This window comes from Taurulus bubalis (genome assembly GCF_910589615.1).
Source record: "Taurulus bubalis genome assembly, chromosome: 17".
Taxonomy (NCBI): Eukaryota; Metazoa; Chordata; class Actinopteri; order Perciformes; family Cottidae; genus Taurulus; species Taurulus bubalis.
Window position 1 is genome coordinate 13607117 of NC_136605.1, and position 27987 is coordinate 13635103.

Here is a 27987-nt window from a genome sequence, read left to right on the forward strand (position 1 = left end):
CGCTGTAGATTGCCGTCAAACGCACGTGGGATTTTATTTTGAAAGAGAAAGGCGGAAATCATTTATATATTGTTTTTGCGTACTTCACACACTCACACACTTACATACACGCACAAACACACGATCTTACACGCACACACACGCACACGCGCACATACAAAATTATCGCGGCTGGACGGCTGTCAGCGCACAGAAGATGGTGGCGGCTGCTGCTGCTCTGCCCACTGCGCCTGGATAGCGCGCACAACGGATTTCACGCAGCTGTCGACGCTGCTGCGGAGCACACATAATGGGCAAATAACGGAGATTAGACAATCTCACTTCACTGGGGACGATGCAGGGAATGGAGAGACTGGACGATGCAGCAGCCCTAAGCCCTTATATATCCAGGTTATTAGTGGCATTCTTTGGAGGTATGGACGTATTTTCCAATTTATCCAGTGCAATTCCTTTCAAGTGAATGGATCAAGGCAGCACTTAGCCTTGACCTGTGGGACTCTTGGTGTGGAGGTGGAGACCTTTTAATTAGCCCGACTCTCTCGGGGGCTTTCGTCCTCTGACATTTAAAAAGGGGGTCTGAGCTGCCGTAGGCAAAGTTTACTTCAGAGAAAAGGAGAGACACTACTTCATGTAGTCTAGTCAAGGCTGCATTTTATTTTTCTTAACCCGTCTGGGTGACAGAACAAATACAGCCAGGATCCGTCGTGGTCAAAATACCTGGACAATTTGGGGCGCACTGTGACGATGAATTGGCGACATTTGGTGTGACTGTGGAAACCAAAGCAATACCGATCACAACTGATCCCAGACTGGTTGGTGCATAAACCTGGAGGAGCGTGTTTACACAGGAGCCACTGACAGCTACGCTCAACAATACAACAGTTCATCGTGCACCACGTCTCATGCATTTCTCTTCTGCGGACCTGTGTGCACACGATCCTTTGAGGGCTTGGAGACTCCCGACTGGGAAAGTCAGGAAAGGACGGGGCTCCGTCCACGGAAACAGTCGCGATTAGGCCCTGCAGCGAGGAGCATGTGGGTATAAATAAAAGCGCTGATGGCAGTTTTTTCGCTTGGTTTCCGATTATCTGGAGTTGATGTGTGTCTTAAATGTCAAAGCTGGCCTTTTTATATCAAGATGAGAAGCAGCATGTTGGAGACAAAGCAGACACAGTGGAGGATGCGTTTTGGATGAAGTTTTGTAGAGTTGTAAACAAAACGTGGTGAAGTCAGAAAGATACTGAGAGCAACGGAAACATGAGAATTGACACGCAGCAGTCCTGAAAGTATACTGACTGCAGCAAGATATCTGAGCCGGATTTCATATCCAGCACTTAGCTACGACATCTCAAGAACCCTTAACGCATTTATTAACTTCTTTGGTATTTTTTTTTTTTTTACTTTTCCGGTTACGCACATTCTTTTGTAATTCTCCAAAGTTTTCCTGAATACTTTTCCAATGAGTGATGCAGTGAGTAGGCAGCTGAGTGGATGTGGACAGGAACCGAGAAAGCAGCCAGTGGACCTTGCCGTCTCAAGTGCGCCAAAACAGACAGGAATGCAGGGATTGACGTCAAGAGTGGCAATAATGAACTATGCAATATCTTTGAAAGGTCTGCTGGCGTTTCTACAGCCACTACACTGCTAACTGAGCGGAATTTTCTCAAAAGGTTTTTGTTTGTGCTCTCCTTTTTTTTCTTTTGATTCTTTCATACAGTGATTTTTCTTTTCATTGCCCTAGTTGTATACAGCCTCCCTAGACGTTGCCTTACTTCTTTATTAACTTTATCGTTTCAATAACTTTCCTTTCTGCATCGTCTTTTTTTTTTTTTTATAGGTTAAAAAGCAACATGGCATCTCCCCAACATCAACAACTGCTGCCTCGCAACACAGAAGTGAGCTGTGACTCAAGCGGAGATGGAGGCGTCTCAGTGAGGATTGGCACTAGTGTCAAACACAACAAGCATGGAGGCGGGCCGCTGGGTTCAATCGGGGGAGGCTTCATGGTGGGATCCAAGCGCTGCAAGTACAGCATTTCCTCCAGCTGCAGCTCCGGAGAGTCCGCAGCCAAGAGGCCCACGTTCAAGAACAATCGCCCACAGAAGAAGATGCCTCAGCTTTTTGAGAGATCCGCCGGTCATTTTTGGGACCCAAAGTTTGACTCTTCGATTCTGGAGGAGGCCTGTAGGGAACGCTGTTTCCCTCAGACCCAGCGTCGATTCCGCTTTGTGCTCTTTTACCTGAGTGCCGCTGCCCTCCTCTGGGGATTATACTTTGCTGCCAACCCTTCCCGCTGTGACAGGACTGCCTTTCTACTTCCCACCGCGTCCTTCCTCCTTTTCTGCCTCCTTCTCTTCCTCGTAACTTTTACTAAGCTCTACTCTCACTGGTACAACCAAGCGTCTCTGCTGCTCATCGTTGTAACCTTCGCCTTGACCCTGGCCCCCCAGATTCAGACATCAAGTTTCAGGGACCCGGAGACTCCCACACCGGCACTCGATGTGGAAGAGTTCAGTGGCATGGGACCCACATACAACCTGTCCTATGACAAGCTCCTGGGCGGTAACCCCTGGTCGCCCTGTCTGTCTCCTGTTGGCACCTTCTCTCTCTGTATCGAGGTTCTCCTGTTGCTATACAGCGTTCTCCATGTTCGCCTCTATGCTTCTGTTTTCCTTGGGTTCCTCTACTCTGTCTTTTTTGAGAGTCTGGGCTGGTTGCATCTCACCCAGGCAGGGGAAACCTGGAGCGTCGACTCTCAATCGGACTGGGATACGTTATGTTGGCTTGGCCCAGCAAAAGCTCTGCTTCACCTCTGTGCCCACGTCATCGGCATCCACCTATTCATCATGTCTGAGGTGCGGTCACGCAGCACTTTCCTTAAGGTGGGACAAGCTATCATGCATGGCAAAGATCTGGAGGTGGAGAAAGCCTTGAAGGAGCGAATGATCCACTCCGTCATGCCCAGAATTGTGGCTGATGAACTGATGAAGCAGGGTGACGAGGAGATAGGTGATAACTCTGTGAAACGATACTCCACCAGCGGTGCTGCAGCTGCCATCTCCAGCCCCAAAAACAATAAACGCAAGAAAACCTCCATCCCTCGTGGCCAGATTATCTTCCGACCCTTTAACATGAAACGGATGGAGCCCGTCAGCATCCTCTTTGCAGACATTGTGGGTTTCACAAAAATGTCTGCCAACAAATCTGCCCATGCCCTCGTTGGGCTTCTAAATGACTTATTTGGACGTTTTGATCGACTTTGTGAGCTCACTGGCTGTGAAAAGATCAGTACTCTAGGAGACTGTTACTACTGTGTGGCTGGTTGTCCCGAACCAAGACCAGACCATGCCTATTGCTGCGTGGAGATGGGCCTGGGCATGATTCAGGCTATTGAACAGTTCTGCCAGGAGAAGAGGGAGATGGTCAACATGAGGGTGGGGGTCCACACTGGCACTGTACTGTGTGGCATTCTGGGCATGAAACGCTTCAAGTTTGATGTTTGGTCGAATGATGTCAACCTGGCCAACCTAATGGAGCAGCTAGGAGTGGCCGGGAAGGTCCACCTATCACAGGCCACCGCCAACTTCCTGGATGATCGCTACCAGCATGAAGATGGACAAGTCATTGAGAGAATAGGACAGAGTGTGGTGGCGGACCAGCTCAAAGGTAGGTGTTCAGTGAATGTATGGCTTAATTGTCTCTGCCAAGTAGAGATGTAGTGAGTTGAGTACATTTTGCAGCTTTTTTTCAGATTTCGTTTGTTGAATTCCTAACAAGAATATTAGAACTCCAAAGTCAGGTTCCTACAAATTGACTGAAACATTGAGCTTTATTTTTGTTCCCCCACACTTTTCAAGGCATTCTAAGGTGCTGAAGCTAATGTCCTGGCATGCCTCTCTGCCAGGTCTAGAATAAATGTGCCAGCCTATGCCAGCATATTTGCAGTTCATCCCCCAGGTGGATCAGACCAGTTGAGGTTTTAACATCATGTAACCTTTATAGGTGTGCTAGCAAAGGTTGGAGTCTGCTACGTGCCCTCTGTGGTGTTGGTATTAAGTGACTGTATCACGCCATCTTCTTTACCATCCTCCCCTCCACCGGTCTGTTCCTACTCTTTGTTCAATTACATTGCCTTCCAGACGTCCTCAATGTGTCCTGTTCTCTTAACCTCACTCTGAACCGCAGGGATGGCCTTACAACTTAATGCAACTATCACCTTCTCTAATAGAGATGCAGCTTTATATTCAACCCTCTCTTATCCTCTCTTTTGCTTTGCTCTAAACATTTTGACTGCAGCTATTATTTGATGCATTAATGCAAATCACCCCAGTGTAACTACATGTTGGATTAATGGCTCTTTTCATCATCCGAGGCTGGCTGATCCATTAACAGCCAGTGTAAGTGATGTGGCAGTGCCTGACTAGGGTAGTGCCGATGGTGTTTTTAATTAGTATTTCAGGTTTATTTTTGTTTCAATGGATGCGGAAATGTGCTTCCTTGGGGCTGCATGTCTGATTTTGTACAGAGCAGGCATGGACTAATATGAACTGGCAATTCATGCAATTTTGCAATTTGTGTGTGCACATTAATAATTTGTGCGCATAAAGTCCCAAAACATGTTGTACCTGCGGGACTCTGCACAGATTTCTATTATTTTGGGCTGGAAGTAAATGCTGTAACCTGTCAAGGCACAACAAGACGGAGCGAAGGCGCCTCTTGTTTACCAGCCGCAGAGTGATTTATGGGCCTGCATTCTCCCCTCATTTGTTCAATTAATGAGCGACTACCGCTCTTGCTCTTGTCATTCTTTTTTATACTTTGAGGATAAATGTGTATACCACAGTGTTATCACCACACCTCACCTCCTCTTTCTCCTTGACGTCTTTCTTACCTCCATCATGTATTGAGCTCCCTTAAGATTGATCATCTCCCTCTAGATCTGCTGTGCCAGTGGGAGCGCTAGCTGTCAGGAGAGAGTTGTGATCCAGTGCTGTAAAATTCCCTCCGTGGTCTGGCTCGGTCGGTGTTAATCACTTGGTATTGCAGCCAGGCATGGATCCTGGCTCGAGCTGGTCCCTGTTGCCTGACTGAAGTAAATTGCTCTAACCAAGGCCCTGGTTGCTTTGCAGCTGCCTTTTATGTAGTTTTTATGTCCTTTTTGAGTCAGTGAGATGTTTCACTTTCTCACAAATAGTGTTTTGGCTTATGAGGGATTTTACAGTTCCACTATGACTTCAGTCTTTAGCGTACATTGTTTTTGTCTCATCCTGTAGGTACACATGTTTAAAAGTGTAGACGTACTTATTTTTTGCTTCCCCCTGTAATTATAAGCTATTTGTGGCTCATTGTAGCAGAGGTTCATATGGGGTGCAACCATGTGTGGTCAGTTGAATGTTGCAGCTGCATCCTGTTGGCTCCTCAGCACTGACCCGAGGCCTGTGGGTTCAGTAAGAAATGGAGACGATGTGCATCGGTTCACATCCCACTGGGGGATGGTGGAGGGGTCGCCGTGTGTGTGTGTGCGCGTGCGTGTCTGACATTTTGCAACACAAAGCAAAGTTGTTTTTGTTGTTGTTGCACCTAGGGTGTTGGAAAATTTTATGAACAAACATAACACAGCAAGGTGAATAGTTGCAGCCCTGTTGCAGCCCGTTTGAAGGATACACTGAGATGATCGTCTCTATAATGGGCTGCATGTGAGGCCAGACGTTGTTTTGCATTTTCCTTACTGGAAATGGGAGCTCTGTTTCCTGTCTATGTTCTTCCTTACGTGCTTAATGTCGAGTGTTGGCACCTGCATAAGATTATCCCTTCAGAGGAGACTGTGAGTGTGGTCCTATTATCTTATCGAGAAGAACACATCTCAACAGATCTCAGCTGCTTCTACTATCTTTGAGTACAATACCAAGAGACAATAAATCGGCTAGAATTGATATTTTTTATAATAAAAATGTCTCAAATGACAATGTAATGTGAAGGGGGAAGCTTTTGTGTAGTGATGAATCTTCAGAAAATTATTACCTGAATCTGCAGCTCTCCTCAGCTTTACAGAGTGACTTTCAGCTCATTGCTTATCTGTACAGCCACGACTTTGCTTTTGTGGTTCAGTCTCATTGCTCTCATATCGTTGCAACAGCTGGATGTGTAAATAAGCAACTGTATGCTGACAATTTTGCTAAATCAAAAAATGACAATATGTCATTGCTGTGTTCACAACATGTTTCCATTGGCCCCAAGTGGATCAACAAAATAGCAGGTTTTAAACACTCTTAATGCTTTTAAGAGTTTTCCTGTTCTGTATGCATCATCCTTCCTCTCACCTGCTGTGAGGAATTATTCAGACCCTGATGAGTGAAAACATATTAGAAATAACCAAATGTACACTAGCTTCACTTTGCTGATCAAAAGAACATTTTGGTTAATTTGAGCTTCTGACAGCACAACCCCTTCCCACTGTACTAATTATGTACTGGGTTCTCAGTAACCCGCCGCCTTAAGGTAAGGCATGTACTCAGATTCCTTTTGAAATTGTGAGCATGACCTTTTCTAAGTTAACTGCTGAGCAAAGCTGCGCCAGACGGCTACGTACTACAGTATATCCCTTCCTGACCTGCTCTCTCAACTTCATTTGCACTGCGGGAGATTTCTATTAGAGCAAGTCTGTGTAATCATACCTAGCTACTGTGATTAATGTGAGTAATTCATCATCATATCTTCCCACGCTGGCCTGGTGTGATACCGACCCACAAACACACCAGTCACCTGCCAGCCAGCCGCTTAAATTGCAGCAAATTATATTGATTGCCTATAATGAGGCGCTGTCATGGCTGTGTTTATTTATGATAAGGCAACAAGAGAGGCTTTCATGTCGTGTGGATATCAAAGAGAATCCGCAAAGACCAAGAGTTGTGCTGGATATTAATTTGTCCCGATTCCTTGTCCACCTTTAAATCTTCAGAACAATAAGTGATTAGCTACATGAGGATTTATTTGAGCACCTTGCAGAATGTAACTGCAAGTGGTCCTTGTGATGAATGTCCTGTGTCCCATCACTCTGCTCCTGTTACTTCCTGCTCTGCAGCAGGTTATCGGCCAAGCCATTTGTATTTTTGGGAAACTCACACATCCTCTACCGTGTGAATGATATTCCATCGGGATGTACTGTCTTACAGCAAAATGTTCACTGGAGAATTACTTATAATGGCTGCTTCCTTCTGACCTTGAAAAATGTTAAATGAGGCTGGTTTTGAGGTAACACTTAAAGACGCAGGGATGGAGGAAAGTAATAGAAAATTAGACAGGGAAAGTAGATGAACTGCCCTCTGAGACTCGGTTGTGGTCCAATGGGTTGTGGCAAGCAGAACTGCAGCAGCGTTGCCTAACCACCATTACACAAAGTCTCCGTGTAACTGGACCTCAGCTTTGAGCTCTGGTGTGAACCACAATCAGAACACATGTATGCTCCGTATTTTACACCTAGAGTGCTGTGTGTGTGTGTGTGTGTGTGTGTGTGTGTGTGTGTGTGTGTGTGTGTGTGTGTGTGTGTGTGTGTGAGAGCTGTCAGTCAACACACTATTGTACTTGACAAAAAGTTAAACCATTTGGCTTTTTCATACTCATATATACACAGCTGTCGTCTCCCCCTGCCAACAAATCAAATACCTGGCATAAATTGTGTCTAGACTCTTGAGTCTAAATCAGTATGCACACTCAGCATTCAACCCTACTGTAGAAAGATAGTGGGGTAAATAGTGAAGAGGAGTGGCTTACTACAAGGAGGGGTAGACATAGAGCCAGAGTATGGTGGCTGGTTTTTAAAAAACAGTGATAAATTGAACCCAGGATAACTATTACACAGCATACTGCGTTCTGTAGCTGCCGGTTCCTCTAAAGGCTGGGAGGGAACGTGGCTCTTCAGAGGCTACCAGGGATCAAACCGCTATACCGCGACCGAGCCCTGCCTGGAACACCTTGGCTCTGCAAGGATAGATTACAGCTAAGAGCATAACGACATAATGCATTACACTGCATTGTACAATATCGCCCTGTGCTGCGTATTATGGTTCAGCACAGCACAGCACAGCATGGCATTGTAGCCTGCAGCAACGCAATCTCATCATTTATGATCTTTGGCCTTATCATAATTAGAAAGTCTGCAGAGCTTCAACATCCCTTGTCTTGCTCTGCAAACATGAGGCCATTGAGGCAAGGTTATCCAAGGTCTATGATGCGATGATTAGCTGGATTTTATAGCTGCAGTGATTTAGGTTATCTGCTTTGTCACACTGTTACTAAGCAGGATTAGACTACCTGTACTCATTCAGGAGGGCTGTGCAGCAATATTGACCCAGCAAGCAGTCATAGATTGGTACTCAGGTGGTGTAATGACTTTCTGGATCAAGAGCAGAAAACCAGAGAGCATATTTTTTTCAAAGTGCGGTCCAGTGAGCTTTATAATGAAAACTGACACTGTTGGAGATTTTATTTGGAACACCTACGTATCCTGTTGTACTCCACTTAATCCAGACAAGTGTCAGCAGACTCAGTCCCTGATAGGGCACAGCTGTCGTACTGACTCAATGGTGAAGTGTCCCGCCTCTATCTACTCTGACAGAGATGACCCAGGGCGAAGTGGATGAGAACGCCTGATATCAGCGCCTATACTGTCTGTCTGATAAGTAGGCACACATGCTGACACAGCTGAGTCTGTACAAACAATAACACACGTGGTATGAGGAACACAACATGCTACACGGTGTGCTGACCATAGCAAACACTTTTTCACTTTTCTAAGAAACCCCTTTGTATTTTTCAACTTGGACCTTTTTTTCCCATGTTTGAAATGGATATACAGAGTGAGACAGAAAGAAGGATAGAGTTATCCTATAAGGTTCATCATGTGACCCAGGTTGTGTGGCTCAACCTGGCTCACATTCAGACTTAGGCCTACCCCAGCTCTGCACCCTGGGCCCACCAAGGATAATTTCCATAGCAACAAGCTATTGAAAGGGGCGTGGGCCAGCTGGTAACTGGAGGCTCTTTTTTAGATGGAAGGACTGGTGCTCTAACTGGGAAAGGGGGGCCACATTGACTATTCAGCTGCAGCTCTGGCTTTCGTATTGAGGAAAAAGCCAAGCGAAGGCCTATTTTTGTGTGAGCCCAGCCAGAATAAGCAGAACACGTGCAGCGACTCTTCCCCGCTGCAACGACACCTACACAGATACAAACTGCACACAAAGGAATGTAAACCTTGAAAAAGGGAAATGAATGTATGACAAGGCATCTCTGTGTGTGTCTCTCTCCTGATGCTGCTGTATCTCACTGTGTTTATTATAATTAGATCTGTACTTGTGCAGTGTAAGTTGAGCTGCGCATGGGGCTAAGCTTGCCTTCCTTGCGGTCGTGCAGATGCTCAAGTGATAAAGTGCTATCATGAGTCATTGATACACCCTAAGCTTTTCTCTTTTTGTAATCAAGGGTACAGAAAATGCAAACACCCCTGCTAACAGACACATAATAGCTTTTACTGACATTGACAGATGGAGCTGAGTCTTAAGGTCTGTTTCAGATGCCATTTTAGATGACAACGTTTGCATAGACGGTGACTTTGAGTGGTCAAACAACCCTCTTTTGGCTTTTTACACATGTGAAAAAACGTAGAACATTTTTACTATTTCGATAATTTAAATGACAGCCGAAGGTTTCGGAGTCTGTGTGTAAACATGATTGACACCACGTTAGGTTGTATTTATCTTTAAATATGCAACAATGTCAGACTACGGCCTTCAAGATGAACAGACAGGAACCCTCTCCCACCCTCTTTTTCACACACACACACACACACACACACACACACACACACACACACACACACACACACACACACACACACACACACACACAGACTCACTTTCTGCACTTTGCGATACACTAAATGCAAACACCCACACATGCAGCTGTGCCTTGTCCGTGTTGGTGAGCTGTAGTGACTTGTTAATGTGCACAGCGGGAGAGTGTCTGTGATAAATGGTTGTGTGAATTATGAATGAGAGATGATGACTGTGGAGCCAGTCCATCCTGACGCCTGCTACTGCACTCAGTGTGTGTGTGTGTGTGTGTGTGTGTGTGTGTGTGTGTGTGTGTGTGTGTGTGTGTGTGTGGTTCAATAAAAGTGTGTTTTCCCCAATGAATTCCTTCAGTATATCTTATAGCTGCATACCTAAATATTGTATTATAGACTGCAAAATACATTTTCGAGTGTCTCAGGCCAGCTTTAAGAATGAGAAAACATCTATTTTAAAATACTTGTCTCCCACACCTTCTTCCTGTGTTTCTCTGTTTTATTTATACAGTTAATCAAGAGACTTTTATTTTAAGTCATTTTCTTTGCCTCACTTCTGACCCCCGCACCTTCTCTCTTCTCTTATTTACTCTCCTATAATCTTTTCTGTTCTATGCTTTTCTGTTCTATGATATTCATCTTGATGCCAGGAGTCTGTGTGCCGAGGACCCTGCTTTTGCCTACCACACCTACAATGCACCCAAAGGGGTCTTGTTCACAAACGAGGGTAAAGCGGAATATGAGATGGACAAGCGGTTTGTTTAGGCGGTTCGTTGCAGCGTCAGCAGCAATGCAGGCATCGTACCTCATTGTTGTAGTGAGGAGGCCGGAAGGCAACGCTCTTGATTTAGCAGTCCATCTACGTTCCGACCCTCACCTATGGCCATGAGCTTTGGGTAGCGACTGACAGAATGGGCTGGGCTCAGCCTTTAGAGATGCGGTGAAGCGCTCAGACATCCTTTGGGAGCTCAGAGTAGAGTCGAAAGGGGCAAGTTGAGGTGGTTTGGGCTTCTGATCTGGAAGCCTAATGAGAGCCTTTCCGTTGTTGACCTCCGACGTTGTCCGGAATGGTAAGAGGCCCCGGGGTACACCCAGAGCATGCTGGGAAGATTCTGTATCTGGTCTGGCCTTGAAATGCTTTGGGGGTCCCACAGGAAGAACAGGAAAATGGATGTTTGGGATACATTGCTCCTTTGAACCATCCCCTGGATAAGTGGATGAAAATGAAAGGATGGACATATGAAGTGTTGCTTGCTTTTGTCTGTCAGATAAAAATAAGTTTGTTTTTTAGGGTTTTGGTTACTGGTGATTGGCATCTATTAGTTTAGTTTTTTTTACCAAATAATAAAACTGACCAAGCAAAACGATTATTGTTGAAAATAGAATGTTGCTTGCACCATTTTCAGGCTGGTAATTATAGTGTAGGGATTAAAAATAACATTTTCAATAAGAATACCATACATTTGTGTGAAAATATCGTGCATTATCTGGCATTTCCACAATGACACAGGGAGAACATGTAAACTTCACACAGAAGGACCGCCCGGCATCAGGGATCAAACCTGGGCCCCTCTTGCTGTGAGGTGACAGTGCTAGCCTGGCATTTCTCTACTGGAATTTCATGTTTCTTATCGGCTGACATACATTAATATCGATATTACGTCCACACGGTAATATTCGCGGGGTCTAGTGTATAGCAGGTGTGGCTGGTTGCTGAGCTCTCTTCGGACTCAACTCCCTTGGTTGGCTTCATTTGCGGACCTCCCTACTGTGTCCACTCCAGCTATCAGCTGCTCCTCTAACCACATACTTTACAGCCCCAAGAATCCTCCATGCTGTCACGCCGAAAGGTCAATCTCTGACTTACTGCGTATGTGTGTGTGTGTGCTCAGTAAAATATACCTGACAGAGGTCATCCCCTTCCTTTAATCACATTCTATCTGTGTCTCTTCGTGTCACTTTTCCTTTCTGCCTCCCTCTCCCGCTGCTTTTTGTTCTCTTGTTTCACACCGTCCATTTTGCTGCTGTCTCATTCTGCAACTATTGAGTCCAAGTTGAGTCACTGTTTTGTAAATGACACCTTCATCAACAAACATTACACTAAAGCTCATCTTAACAAGCTGCATATCAAATTGTTTCTGGCCCTCCTTGGCCGTGAGATTTAATGAACCTGTCAATTCTGATGTTTAGGTCAACAGTGCAAGCAGTCATCAGCATACACACAAGTTATGGCAGAATATGAGTCAGAGGTTTCTGTAGTGGGGTTGGGTTGTAGTGAGCAACGCTATTTATTCCTCCTATCATTGGTCTGCTTCAGATGAAGTCCTTAGGGAGTAGCGCAGTGCTCAGCTGAAGATGCAGCACATTTTATCATCAACCCCCATTAGTCAAAATGCTGAGTAAGCAGAGTCTGTGGTATTAGAGCAGAAGGCAATGAGAGGTGGAGCATGAGAAGGAGGGGAGTGTTTGTCTGTGTTGCCTGTTTGCTTTGTTCCTTTACCCACAAATGCTGTCACTGTGATGCTCATAACTGCTGGTCAATAGCATCTCAGGCCCAGATAATACAGCATGTGATTACATTGAATTACACATCAAAGCAAGGCTACAGATAGTCTTTTTGTTTTGATTCAACTCCTGTCCAGAAATGTATGTCCCTTTTGTGGTAATGTACTCTTATTTGCGATGAAGACAGCAGCTCAAAAAGGACTGACCCATCTTAAGTAGTATATTAATGGTAGTTATTAGGAAAGCTTTTAATCTGAATTTATAATGTCCTTGACGCTAAATAAATTATTTGAAAAAACTCACTGTATTATCTGAAATATGCATTATCACAAAAGTAAAGAAAATGTCTGTACAGCTCATAACAAGTAGACGTTTTCTTATCCTGGCAAAGTACTTAAACTGCAAACAGGTTCACACTTATTCAATCTTTCTCTTATACATTTTATCTAAACAAATTAAAGATTGAACAAAGGTGAATTAAATTTATATTTCAAAGCAAGACACTGCAAGGCAGATCACCACTATAAAGACAATTTCAACTGAAGATCTTTGAAACAACTGAAGCAGGAAACAAGTGAACTGAAGAGATGTGCTGAATAGCATAAAGAACAATATGGTCACCATTATCAGAGAGATGAAAAGTGGATGAGGGCATTAGTGGAGCATGCATAGGTAGAGGGTTAGACAGAGTAGAGGGCGATGGTGTAAAAAAGATGATGGAAAGTGAGTTTGAGCTTTTAGGATGATGTCAGCCTATGCAGCGAGGAGTTAAACAGATATCGGCTCTGACACAAATGAACACGGCGAATAGTTCAGTGCGGGTCAAAGAGAGAGAGAGAGAGAGAGAGAGAGAGAGAGAGAGAGAGTGAGAGAAAGACAGACAGTAAGTTACAGTGACATTGACAAAACCTAGAAAATACAGGCTGAGGGAAAAGGTGGAGGCGGGGGTTTAAAGATTTTGGAGGGGTGTCAACTGCCCATCTATTATTCTGCCAGTAGAGCCTGGCAGCCTCGGACTGTCAAGGATGGAAGGACCGAAGACACAGAATCCAAATCGAGTGCAGAGTGTCTACGTGACGGACGCAGCCAAGCGAGAGTTAAAGACTTTGGAGAGATGTCAAGGGTTTCTATTGTCGTTTTGAGTGAGCCACGATGGGGCCGGATTGCAGCCAGGAAAGAAAAACACCAGCCAAATATGGAACTTTGGTTTTAGTGCCACCCTTGTTTACAGCATTGAGGGACAGAAAGAGGGGAAGTATATTCACAGATTTTACTGATTGCAGTGGTAAGAGAGGCCTCAGTGTGGCTTGTTGTTTGTTTGTGCCTAAGTAGACAGGCGCTGTGACGTAGTTCACAGTTAAGAGACGTGTTTTTGTCCCGAACCTCGAAGGCTAATGTGCTGAGAAAGCCAAGGTGGTGTCCAGGACTTGGTCTCTTTTTATGGCTTATATAATTCATTCCAAGAGCTCACTGTGGGTTATCTCGGGTGTTTGTGAAAAACTGTATTTGTTTAGCTGCGCCTCATGAGTGAGTTTGACGTGTGCACAGAAGGCACTACGTCAGCTGGAACCAGTCTATACCACCTTTTTTTTTTTTATCAAATACCAGTGCTCTGTTGCAGTAGTTCCCAAACCTTTTGGTTCGTGACCCCGTAAAACAGAGAAAACATACTTACGGCGCATCATTATCATTATAATTACATCTAAAAAAACATATGAAAAAAAAATCCCAATGAGGTAAAAGGATATAAATTACAAGAAATAAAGGAGTCTTCAATATTTTTTCTGTGTTTTTCTTTAATTAATTATCTTGCAACCACTTGTTGAGGGTCTTGGCCCTGAGGTTGGGGAACGACTCTTCTTGTGCACCAGTGGATTAAATAACGTGAGGCAGCAAACAAGTACAATCACTAAAGAAGAAGCAGGAACACTTTAAAATGACCGATATGGAAAATGGCAACAATTTGCCCAATTTAAAGCCTTGAGGATTGCACATATATATATATAACTTCAGCTACTGGAATTAATCTATGCTGCAAATCCATCATTGCGTGGAAGTGCTCCTACATTTGTACATGTCAATACACTTACTACACAAGGTAAAGCAAGGCTAACACAATTTTTTTGCAACAGATATTTTGTCATAATATATATTTTTTGTTTGTACTAATTTACTCAAAAGTAAGATTCAATAATGGAAAAAAAAAACAATTTCACTTTTTTTTTAGTAAAAAAAAAAGGCCATCAAGGGGAAAAAAAGTCATCTAAAAAGGTAGAAATTAGAAACTCATTTATCTGCTTTGGGGAGATTGATATGGATAAATCCTAGAATTATGCTAATAATTATATTCTGCTTCATCAATAAAGATTATGATTTAGTACTTTTCTGGATTTCTTTTATTGTGAATTAATTTATTGAAAAAAATAAAACCCAGATGAGAACTTTTTAGGCTCATTCAGTGAATGAAATGCCCCAAAAAGGTACCTCATCAAATTGATGCTTAAATCTTTGACCAAATATCCATCAGAGGCTTACTTCAATGATACATATGGCGGGCATTGCTAAAGTGTGTTGTTGGTTACAAGCCTAGTGTTCTTGTACGCACATACAATCTGTCTTTAAAACAATCAGCATGTAGCTCAGCGTGCTTGTTTATGTACGCAGTAAATTGAGCAAAGTGTCAAACATTCTCTTTTATATTATTCATCAGACTTCTCTTCTTGGCTCTGACAGAGGAGACACTGCCCTAAAATTGTGAATAATTCTGCTCATTTTCTGTGCCCTTTAATGCTTCAGACATCGCGGCTCAGCAGAAGTGTTCAGCTGTAAAAAGGAAGGTCAGAGATGACGGCGTGAGTCCCTTGGTGATTCCTTATGAAAAATGTACATGTCTTTTATGCTTTCTGACTGAATGGGTTCACTTATAGACAGCACACGTGTTTTTTCAGTCCACTGCCACTAGCAAACAACTCACAGACTCACTCCAGCCTCCACTTCTTGATCTTATCTCTGCCTTCTCTTCTCTGCAAACCATTCTAGAGTAATGAAGTCCGCCTAAACAGCCTGTCATACTGAACAGGTTCCCTTCTGTTTCTGCTGCCCTCTCCCCACCCTCCGATTGGGACAGGATGTACAGTAACCCAGGACGTGGGCGCAGTGGAGGGGGAGTGTGGAGGCTGCCTGCTGGCAGTGCCAACTGGCACGGAGAGCTGCCCAGCCTAATGCTAGTTTCTCTGCGCCACCTGCTCCTCTGCCCTCCTGCGCCGATTCCTGGCCCTGGAAGGCAAGCCTGCCATTATCAGAAGTAGGGCTGCAACAACGAATCGATAAAAATCGATTATCAAAAGTGTTGGCAACGAATTTCATTATCGATTCGTTGTGTCGCGCGATTATTACGCCGGGCAATAAGTCGCGGAGAAGAAAAAAAAAAGCGGAGCGGAGCAACTGGCCGGCCAGCGTTTCTGAGATTTGAGTGAGACACGAGAAAAGCTGAGGTTGTGATGTTCTCAAAAATAGAAGATCTTTGACAAGTCGAGTCTTGGCCAATCAGCGTCTTCATGTTCCTCAAACTTGTTTTTAATGGAAGCTAGTCAGCTTGCTATCGCGTTAGCTAACGTGTTTGTGTTGTGTATTGTCGTTAAAGTTACGTTATGCTCCGTTACAGTTCAGTCTTGCTTGTAAAAAAACGTAACGTGATGAAACATGCCGTCACCCTCCGGTCTGGTTCAGTTCACGATGTCACTCGTTAACGTTAAACCGGCACACCGGCGGATCTGGCTGCAGGTTTTTTTTTTTTTTACTCAAAGTAGAATGAAGCAAATCACGTAGTTGGGCTTAGCCAACAACGTGATGAAGTTTAAGGAAGAGGACGCTCTATATGGAGCAGTACAGCTTCCCTCTGTCCCAGTATTTCATACATATTGATAACGCGGGGTATGTAAATGCAGCCTCTGGAGGGATCAATTACAGTAAAAAGGGCTCACATTTGGCAGATGTAAAGCATAGATGTGTATGTTTTTAGTGTTGGTCCATTTTGTTGTTTTAATTAACAGCTCAGGGATGTTCAAGGAGCAACCTGTTTGTGCACTTTCTGAAGATGTTTTGCACTGTCACTTCTGTTTTTGAATAAAGGGTTGGAAATGAACGCTTTTTTGATAAAAACATTTTTTTATCCGATTCATTGATTAATCGAAAAAATAATCAACCGATTAATCGATTATTAAAATAATCGTTAGTTGCAGCCCTAATCAGAAGATGAGGCACATGATATGTTTGTGTGTGCGTGTGTGTGTGTGTGTGTGTGTGTGTGTGTGTGTGTGTGTGTGCGTGTGCGTGTGTGTGCGTGTGCTCTAATCCAAGCATATCTGACAACTCTCCTTCCCTCGCTATTACCCTCTGTGTTCTGCTGTTTTTATTAAACCTTCCTGGGACAGCAGCATTGGCTGTTCAGCACCACTTGGGTTGCAGGTGGAATATGAAAGCAAAGGTGTTGCTTTGAGATAAATGACCAAAACCTGTTGTATTTATAGCTACTGTACCTGTAGCATTCATGGGCTTTTTATTTTTAACACACAATTGAACTATTCTTCTCTTCTTCAGTTGTGTATTTTAAGGGTAAAATTATTAATCTTCTTGTTTTCTTTGACAATTTACCCTTCCATTCTTTATTCCCTCTTTTTTGTATGTGCCGATGTAAAGATAGATTGACGGATAGATAGACAGACAGATGGATAGCTGAATGGATATATAGAGAGGGAGATAGATAGATAGATAGATAGATAGATAGATAGATAGATAGATAGATAGTCACATGATGGATAGCTAGACAGACGAATGGATGGATAGACTATCTGTCACAAAATGACATACAATCTTCCTTGACATATATAACACTGAACGTGTGTCAAGCAACCAGGCTTTTTGTACTTGGTCTTTTGTATTCCAGCTAGTTGTCCGTCTTTCTCTGGCCGGATCAAAGGAGATATTGGTAACGCTGCAGTCACAACTTATGTGTTGTCTCCCCTTTTTTTATCTATGTTTGTTTGGCACACCCAATTTCTGATCCTCTTAGCATCATGCAAAGAGAGGTTCAGGGACAGCTGCAGTGTCTGAAGAGTGTGGACGTGCTATGAGGAGGTGAGAGGGAGGAGGAGAGGTGATGGTGTTATTTGGTTGCAAAGTGCTTTTTGCATGTCACTCTCCTCTGTCCTGAACAAAAGGTCCTGGAGAAGGAGATAATTTGACTGGGCTCTCATGGGGAAAGGTTATCTACTGTTACCTTACAGCTGGTAGCACTGCACAGGACACTTCAAGTCCCATATTGCCTAGTGGCTTCCACTAATGATGCTCTTCAATTAGCCCAGGGTCAATAGACATGGAAAGCGGCAAACACACGTCCATGTACTTGTATCACAGATCATCAAGAAGATGTGCACAGACTAACCGATGCGTAATCGGAAACACAAGCATTTCCTGTAAGTTCCTCCAAGTTTCCTGACCTTTTCCCCCGCCACGAGGCCTTTAGGGCACAGCTGTTCTGTTCTGATGATGTTAGACCCTGTGGGAGTGGACATTGGAGCCTGCTGCTGGTCAGGCCAGTTTATCAGAGCCACAATTTGCTGTAATTTTCATCTACCAAACATCTGCAGACACTTGAACTCACATAACCCATCATACAAACAAACACAGATAACATGCTGTGCACCTTTGCAAACCCCTGCAGTCGATTCATCTCGCTCTTCTCTGGCTGCCAGGGCTCTCCCTCAAACAAGCTGTCCACAAGATGTGATCCAGCTAACATCCATCCATTTTTTGATGTAAGTCAAAGCCCAGCATGAGGTGATGGAGAGGATAGACTGCCGCTGATCTCCCCTCACCTCCTTTAACAACAGCTTGCTGTTGTTTCCTTCCGTTTCGAGAGTTTTATTCTCCAGTTTTGACCAATTTATCCCATTTCGTCCCACCTCTTTACCAGTTCTGTATTTATGTCTGGTATTTTGTTTGTAATTGTCTTTTATATATTGGGTCATTATTGTTTGATCCACTATCAAAAATTCTGCTCTAGTAATATGTTGCTGTGTGTATTATCTTGCTTGAAACACTTCATTATCTTTAATAAGCTGTTACAGTACTGGGGGATAGAGGCTGAAAGGTCCAGTGCTTTCTGTTTAGCCGGATTTGGCTCTCTGCCTGTCTTCTACAGTTTTATTATTACTCTGCAGGCACTATTGCTTTTACAGCAGATACAGGATTTGCATTAATCGCAACGCTAAGTATATTAATGAATAATACAGTGTGACTCATATACTTTGGAAGTTTTGTGTTTCAGCCTGAAACGGACATGACCGTCTCTTTGACTCAAAAAAAGATAATCTGGCTTTTAGAAATCTCAGTGAACAGTCACACCTAAATCTCTGCCCACGGTCATGGGGGAAATGACACATTGTTTGACATTTTCTTTGCTGCCCTACATACATAATTTCAAGATATCTGTTAAGGGAAAGACGAGACAAAAAGAGAAACCAAGAGGGAGGGGGAAAGCAACCCTGTTGACCCATGAGCAGAAGCAGAAGTCACCGTATGTTCTGAAGGGAGGCAGAGAAGGATTTGATTAGTCAACTAATGAAATCAGTCTACGCAGTCTGTCTGTGTGCGTTGTGTGTGTCTGTGGATCTCCCTTTGACACATAGTCACACATTTTCATCCTTCGAGGCAGTCAGAAACTCCACAGTTTCCTGCAGCCTCTTCTTGCGGCTGTGTCATTCTGCATCACTGGTGCAGAGAATTAGTTCTTTGTTACTGCTGTTTACCGCCTTCGCTTCCCATCCCTGGATCCTCATCCACCTGGCTATCGACCCAGCTCCAGCAAAGCCGTCCATCTCCACCTCCGCTCGCTCTGTGTGCTGTACATGTGTTTGACTGGGCGTGTAGGTGATTGCAGGGGCATCTTTCTTTTGTTGCGTCTCATAGTTGAACTTGTGTTTACATTCTGTCTCTTTGTGTGCATGTTTTTACAATGTTTTTGCTTCTTGAGCTGCTCATCTCAGTATTTGTAGATGTGCATGTGAGAGCATGCACCCCATGTACCCTCGTGTCACATGTGTGGTCTCTGCGAGTGAGTCAGAGTGCAGCCCCAGGGTGGCTCAGCCGAGGCGAGGCAGTGGCAGGCCTGTCTGAAGTACTTAGGGCAGACAATGCTCAAAGCCAGAAGCTGCAGCTTCACTGACAGATGAATTATGTGGCTAAGCACACGGTTCCAGGTACTTATGTTGCTAACATACACGCACAGATACTTCTTATTGTGCATGTGGCTTGCCATTGCATTGTTGCAGACAGATCGGGAAAATATGCAAAGGGTTCAGTCACAGACACTTGATGTCTACCAAGTCTCAGTTCATTACCAACGGTGTGAAATATGCAGGCTTGTGTATTTCCGTGCATCCAATGTTGTAAAGCAAGTGAATCATGTTGTGTATAGAAGCAGTTGGATCATTTGAAATTCATCTCACCTGTCTTGGGAAAAGTGGTCAGTTTTGTAGGCTGGAGGCTGGATTTTTGGTACACACACACACACACACACACACACACACACACACACACGCACGTTGATAGAAGTGGGAGGACGCAGTTGGTCAAATATTTGGCCCCGCCTGTTGTCTGAAACTCTTACTGTCTCTCATGGTGATCTCAAAAGATGAATTATCTCATTACAGAGAAAAGGGATTTTGGCACTTCTATACAGAAATTCTTCCTCTGGCTATGGAGTTGGAGCAGAGAATTCAGTGTGATGAGGAGGGTGCAAAATAAATGGATCGGATGAAATGGATCTATGGAGCTTGAAAGACGTGTTGGCTTTGATTAGCCCTCCCTCTTTCTTTCTGGCTCTTCGGTCTGATTCTACAGAAAGAAAAAACAAACAAAACCCTGCACAGATGCATCGCACATCATTTTGATCGATACGTTTATGGTAACAAGAATGACTCATGTGACCTAGAATATATTGATATTCTCTGCTTCTCCCTCTCTTTATTCTACATTAATGCGAGAACCTGCTAACATAATTCACTGGGGGAATTCATTGTGCCGGGTACCGAGCCTCTGCTGAATTCTAAAACAAACTCGGGCCTGTTCTAGTTTCATCTGAGAGTAACAGCGGATCTGGCAGTGACATCTTCCCCTCTCTTGGTTTCTGTCCCTTCAGGCCTGAAGACCTACCTGATTTCTGGCAGGAAAGTGGAACCTCACTCTCTCTGCAGCTGCTCTCAGTCGGGTTTGGCGGGGCCTGAACATGCAGATCATCAGAGCCCCACGTCCACGGCGCAGACACCTGACGGAGCCCCTTCAGCCTGCACCCTGCCTCCAGACAGTGTGAAGGTAAATGCACACTACCGTACAATGATATGAATCATCAGCCATGTTGCTGAGGAAGTGGAATCAGTTTTCTTTCCACATCAATGTTGCCTGAGGCAGAAAACTGAGCTGCATGTTCTGCTACAGCCTCTTTGGTATTCTACGGTTTGCTCTCTGTGTACTTTTGTTGATGTGGGTATATATCAGCTTTAATATGTTTTGCATGCAAGTAGCTTCCTTTTTGTCTTGAGTGGATGAAATGAAAAAAGATGCATCTGAATAGTTAAGACCATAAAAAGTCAAAGTCAAAAGTCAAAGTCAGTTTTATTGTCAATTTTGTGCAATGTGCAAACATGCAGATGATCAAAAGTATGTTTCTCTTCTGTCCAACATAGAGAATTGTGCAATAGTATATAATAATAATAATAATAATAATAATAAAGTGCAAAAAACTGTTTAAAAGTTAAAAAAACAACATATAACATATAGACAACATAAATTAGGAACTATTAAGACTGAAGGACTATAAATAAATGACTGTGACTCCTTCGCAGCATCGAAAAAGGAAAAAGGCAGGGTTGGTAATCTTCATAAATTTTCTTGAGTGCTTTTTTTGTTAAAATTCTCACTACATCCTGACAGCAATGAATCAAATGCCTCGACAAAAAAAAAAATTAATTGGGTAACTGTGGTTGGCGCTGGACTGAAGTAAGCTTATTCAATCATTTGATTCGGCCCGAATGTAATGACTGGATGGGCTACCTGCCTGCCTGTAGTCTGTCCATAAGTAACTGCAAGCTTGACTTTCTTTTTTCTTTCATCGTAAAAGACTTTGCAACATCTGGTCTGGGTTTTTCAGTTGGATAGCTAAACACATTGTGTGTACTATTGCTAGTAATTACATGGCCTTCACCTTGGGCACCCTGCATGGTTAGAACGTCTTTGTTTATTATTTTCTCATTTCACTTTTGGTGCAATATGCATGCATTCACACATGCCTCCATTGGTTGAGCACCTCAGTCCTCATTAAATCCGTATTATAAGAATCTAAGAACAAAACAGTAAAGGTGAAGGTGTGGGGGGGCAGTTGGGGTCCTCGGTTTGGTAATGAGGAGCATTATGAGGAGATTGGATGTCCTTCTTCTTAATGCTTTCTGCCTTCATCTGATGACTCCTCCATTTACAGATTTTCATCTTCAAGAATCACAGTAATGTTAAGAAATAAATTAAATAATACACAGGCAAGTTTGTGATATTATCTACACAGTTGTGGCCTTGACCGGTCTTGAAATATTCTTCCTTGTCCAGGAGCGAATCAAGTGAGAGTAAAAAAAAGTACACTATTCCAAGACTGAGACCTTGAAAAAGTGGTCTTGACAGCGGCACTAAAACACTGTGTGTTTTGGCGTCTCAATATTTCACAGTGCCTTGCACATGTCAGTGTCATGGTCATTCATAACATAGTATAACTGTCACACAAACATCTTTCTCATACACACACACACTTTCCATTCTGTTTGAAGACGATTAGTGAAAAATGCTTCGTGTTAACTCCATCTCTTTATCTGCTTTTCAGTGACTGCTCCCGCTCTTGTTATCATTGTCATCACAGGAATAAATGCTTTTAAGCAAATACAGATTTTGTAAGATGATAGTAAACATCCTTTTGCGTTTAGAAGACACGTTTTGTGTTTTTGCTGCCACAATACTTTTGTGATCACCGCTGATGCATGTTTTTTTGCCATCTCTCTCTTATCATTTTGTCGTCCCTCAAGACTCTTGGACTGGATCTCTGCCATCCTTTCATGTTTTTCTCTGCTTACATGCTTTCTATGATCTGTATCTCTCAATGTATTAATTATCTTTCTTCGTTCTTGCCCCCATATGCCGCACGCCTCAACCTCTACCTCCCTACAGTCTCCTTGTGTATCCTGCAGCGTGGTACTGATGCCAGCGGTGGATCAGGTTCTGGAGGAAGCAGCTGTACACAATGGCTGCCATGACGACCACAAGACCAACAGCATCAAGGTTAGTCTGGTGTTGTTACCTTCACCAAACATATAATACTCCAAACTGTTTATCTAATATGCTGTTTGACTTTTCAGTTTGAATAAGAGTTTGGCACTATTAATATGTACTGTATGTAAATATTGTGGCATCGTGAACCAACTCTGATTACATTTCCTCTGGCCCAGCAGCAAAAAGAGGACTTAAAAATAATTGAAAGAAATAGAACGCCATGAGTCCCAGATAAAGTGTGTCACGCACAGGCATTTACTTTGGAGTGACTGTAGCACACTCTCTAGTTTTATATTTCATATTTAGACTGCTTCTTGGCATTGCTGACCCAAAGCAAAAAACCATTACCCATGCTTTTTTGTTGTTGTGGAAAGTCAGGTCTTCTCTCCCTTGTCTTTTCACCTTAGGACATTTCAAATCTGAAGTGTTCCCCAGCGGTTTCTGCAGGGCGCAGCCCCAAGGTCCTAAACGGCCTGCTCAGTCCTCAGCTGGAAGCCTTGAACAACAGCCAGACGTCACTCTGTGAGATGCTGCAGGAGAAGGAGAAGAAGACTTGGAGTGGAGGAGCCATGGGCATGGACCATTCAGCACTCATCCCCCTGCGCTCCAAGAACTTCAGGGAGAGGAGCGACGCTCACTTTGTGGATGTTATTAAAGAGGACAGGTTGGGTCCCGCTGCTGACTGATGTTATCATCCACATTTGAACTCATGTTGGAATTAAATTAAACATGTTTGATATTATTGGGGCAGCCCCGATAAGGCTGTAGAGCCCGGCTTTGGAATGACCTAAAAATAAATACAATAAACAAATCTTGAAGCAAGTTTGCAACATTTAAATTCAATGTACAGTTGATCAGGAAGTTAATCTACATTGTTAATGTACATTTTCCAGGACATTTTAAATTAGTTGATAGTAATGTATAAAATCCATAATGAACATAATGTCGACTGACTTTCCTTTGTGCCTGTGACAGCCTCATGAAGGACTATTTCTACAGACCTCCCATAAACAAGCTGAGCCTCACCTTCCTGGAGAGGAGCCTGGAGTCTGCGTACCGGATAAGCTACCAGGAGGAGGTGTGTGTGTGTGTGTGTGTGTGTGTGTGTGTGTGTGTGTGTGTGTGTGTGTGCGTGTGCGTGTGTGTGCGTGGTTGTGAGAGCTGTTTTTGTGCATGACATAATGGTGCATGCATGCCTGTGCGTAATGGGTGTACATGCATATTTGTGAGTCTGTTTATTTACGACATTATCCATGAATGAGCGTAAAGTCGTTGTCTTAACTCTTAATGTGAGTTTTACAACTGCCAGATAAAACCAGTGTTTTTTTGTTGTAATTCCAGTCATAACAACTCTGCTGTCTCAACCTGTGAGCGTCTACCTGTATTTGTGCATGTTTGTGTTTCTCTGAGAGTCTGTGTCTTGTATGGGAAGCCTGTTAGCACTGCGTTATGACCAGACTGGTCACTACTGCGGCAAAGAGAAATCACTGCAGGACTTTAAAAGTAGTTTTGTGTTAGTGTGTGATGCCCTCTGCTGGCGTAACCTCAGAAGTGCATCTTCATAGGCCTGCAACTGTTGCGACATTGTGTAATTCAGAGTCTGAGTCACTGACTTGGGAATAGGGATAGATTTCAGTAGAAACTTACTTAAGTCATTAAATTATCATTGACTGTTGGATAATTAATTATTTCCAATTTTTACTGAATGGTGAGATATGTTTGATCATGCATTTGTGAAGATTTCACTGACTACTATGGATGCGTTGCTTTCATTTTGGAACATAACCTTCCCTTATTCTTAAAAAAAACTACTTATCTGTATGTTTTTAATATTCTTATAATATTTGGGATTTTTAAAATGTTTTTATGCTTTTGCCTGTTTATCCCTCGCAGGTGGAAATCCAAGCACCAGTGCAGACTTTCGCCAGTCCAACATTCAGTTCCTTCCTCGACATGCTGCTGTGCTGTTCAGTGTTTCTGGCTCTCTCGCTGGCCTGTTTCCTTCGGCCGCTTGTTTCCCAACAGACTTTGCCCACACCAGCACTCATTCTGACAACTGCAGCCGCCTTGTTGGAGGCTCTGGCTTTGCTGTTTGCTGTACGGTGAGAAACTGAAAATAAAGTATGGGTCTTAACCTTCGGGCCCACGGGCTAGAACCAGCCGGCGAGACAATATCAGAAGACCCCCACGTGTTTAGAATGTATTGTTGCATATGGCCCCGCAGATATTCTTTCCTGTTTTTAAGTTGTTAGTTTATTTTAGACTTATAATTTCAGTAAAGATAAAATTCCAGCGTACAAATTGTCTCTTTACTCCACATTCAATACTTCAGCTATGACAAACGGCACTGAGATTTTCCAAAAACACCAACATGTCCATTACTTAATCTATAAGAATGGGGGATTAAAAACTGTCTGGTTTTAGACTCCTGATACAAAGGATTGAGAAACTGAAAAGGTGTTGTTTCCATGCAGGTTAACTGGATTATCTTTACTTGCTTGAAGTTATCAAACAACTCAAATTGAAAAGTAGCTTTTATGTGAACGGAGGTACTATTTCACTTCATTAGTTACTGTTAATACTAACTAATAGTACTACTACTTTGTTTGAAATGCTTTATTTCAAATATATTATCACAAATAATATAGAAGTACTGTAGGATGTGGTAATCTTTATTTTTTATTGCATATGTATTGCTGGAAGATGTTTGTTTTTTAAAATAGGTGTGTGGATTGGAACAGAGGTTTGGCTTGAAATAGAAATGAAAAATAAACTATTTGGATTATTAGTTTCCCTGATACTCATGTGGCCATATTGTTGATGGCCATGTGCTTTATAAAGGGGAAATAGAGTGGGTGGTGTGCTTCTCTACTGTGAGTATGACAGTTGGAAAGCAAAAAGGCCTTGACACCTTTTTAACATAAATATAATAGTTGTATTATTTTGATGTACCCACTTTAAATATCACAATAACTTAATAATAATCTATTTATACCTCACATGACATTGCTTCTGCTCTCCAGTATGGCCTTCTACCTGGACAGTGTGCTCAAATGCACTCGGGTACTGATGAGCGTGATTTCAGGCTGGTTAGCGCGTCACTTTATAGGAGCCGTCCTCGTGTCCCTGCCAACTGTGGCGGTCTTCTCTCATGTCGCCTGTGACATGCATCTCTCCATCCAGGTGGGTTTGAAGTTTTCTTTTTTTCTTTTCCTTTAGTTGTTGGTAGAATATGTTCATATTGCTAAAACTCAGTGGAATGTAGGTGATAATCTTCTGGGCTCTTTTGACTAATGCCTTTGTGCCCCATGTTTTCCAGTTCACCATGTTCATCTGCTGTGCTGTCATCATAGCTATCATTCAGTACTGTAACTTCTGCCAACTCAGCTACTGGATGCGCTCAGTTCTGGCGACTTTGGTGGGCCTAACACTGCTTGTCTTGCTCTTCAGCTCCTCCTGCAGGTATGACACACATAAAGAGATAATGGAAATAAATAACATATTTGTCAAATGTGGTATAATTGAATAATGGGATGACACTGACAACTTACTCATGGACATTTCAAGAAAAGAGCACAAGTTTATGTTGGATGGTGCTGAACTTCTGCATGCACTTGATGCATTAATTAGTGCTATTTGTCTTTTATCTCTTCCAGTGTTGCTAAGAGTCTGTTTTTCTGGTAAGTGCAGTGATTAATGTAAGAGTTAGTACACTTCTTTTTAGCAAATGATTGCTGGTAATCACTCTTGTCTGCATGATGCAGTGTTGAACCTTTGGTGCAAGCAACCTTTGCCAAAAGCTTTTGCAGTTGTGGTTATTACTTACAGCTATAGAAGCTGCATTTTAAGAAGCATTTATTTTATACTTCAGTTTGACTATTTTCCTGTATTTCTCTCTCTCTCTCTCCACCAGGTCAGATGGCCAGAGCAATAGCAGCAGCAGCAGCAGCAACAGCAGCAGCAGCAACAGCTCTATCGGCATGTCTGACAGCCCAGCGGACCCAGACCCGCGGGACCTGCTGGGCCCGGAGGCCTGCGTGGCCTTTTTCCTGGTCCTCCTCCTCATCTGGTTCCTTAACCGTGAATTTGAGGTCAGTCACCGCTTGCATTACCATGGCAACGTGGAGGCGGATCAACATCGCATCAAAATCCAGAACATGAGGGACCAGGCTGACTGGCTGCTTCGAAATATCATCCCTATCCATGTGGCTGAGCAGCTGAAGGTCACACAGAGCTACTCCAAGAACCACGACAATGTGGGTGTGATATTTGCCAGCATTGTTAACTTCAGTGAGTTTTATGAGGAAAGCTACGAGGGAGGCAAGGAGTGTTATCGTGTCCTCAACGAGCTAATTGGAGACTTCGATGAGCTGTTACGGAAGCCTGCCTTCTCAAATATGGAAAAGATCAAGACCATCGGTGCCACATACATGGCAGCAGCAGGACTCAATGCGCAGCAGTGTGCAGATGCCCCACATCCTCATGCCCACCTCCGCGCTCTTTTTGAATTCGCCCTTGAAATGATGCGTGTGGTGGACGACTTCAACAAGAACATGCTGGGCTTCGGCTTCAAGCTTCGCATCGGATTCAATCACGGGCCTCTAACCGCCGGGGTGATTGGCACCACTAAGCTTCTCTACGACATCTGGGGCGACACGGTCAACATCGCCAGCCGGATGGATACTACAGGTGTGGAGTGTCGCGTCCAGGTCAGCGAGGAGAGCTATTGTGTGCTCAGCGCCATGGATTATGAGTTTGATTACCGTGGCACGGTTAACGTCAAAGGCAAAGGTCAGATGAAGACCTTCCTCTACCCGAAGAGCAGTGACAGTGGCCCTGTGCCTCAGTACCAACTCTCCGTCTCACCAGAGATCCGGGCCCAGGTGGATGGTAGCATAGGGCGCTCGCCCACTGATGAAATTGCCAGCATGGTGCCAACAACAAGCACAACTGCAAGCAGTACCAATACGATAGTACCCAGTGCCAGCGCCGGTTCCTCTACTACCACAGGGCTTAACCATGAGAAACAGGAGGACAGCCGTGAACGACGTCCCTCTACAGAGACCTCTCATGCCAGGCGTTCCACGTCTCACCTAGAACCACCTCCTCCTTCTGCAAATAACAAACAACTCATCTCCTCCCCGGTCCAGCCAAATGCACCCCAAAATTCCACAACAATGTCCCAGAAAGACATCAAGAAGGACAAATGCGATGGTGATTATGACAGTAATGTTGGAGAGTTAACCAGACTTTAAGAATTTCCTACAATGGCG

At 43.6% G+C, this 27987-nt stretch overlaps 1 protein-coding gene across 1 annotated transcript; it reads left to right on the forward strand.

Moving 5' to 3' along the window:
- Positions 1-1850: 1850 nt before the first annotated feature.
- On the forward strand, positions 1851-27969 carry LOC306750437 (adenylate cyclase 9; the record flags this gene model as incomplete). The annotated part of the gene is made up of 10 exons (XM_079233858.1): positions 1851-3666; positions 20547-20719; positions 22574-22723; positions 23122-23378; positions 23690-23792; positions 24608-24816; positions 25738-25897; positions 26034-26176; positions 26371-26394; positions 26628-27969. 10 exons carry the CDS (start codon positions 1851-1853, stop codon positions 27967-27969), a joined length of 4377 nt encoding a protein of 1458 aa, XP_079089984.1.
- Positions 27970-27987: the final 18 nt, after the last annotated feature.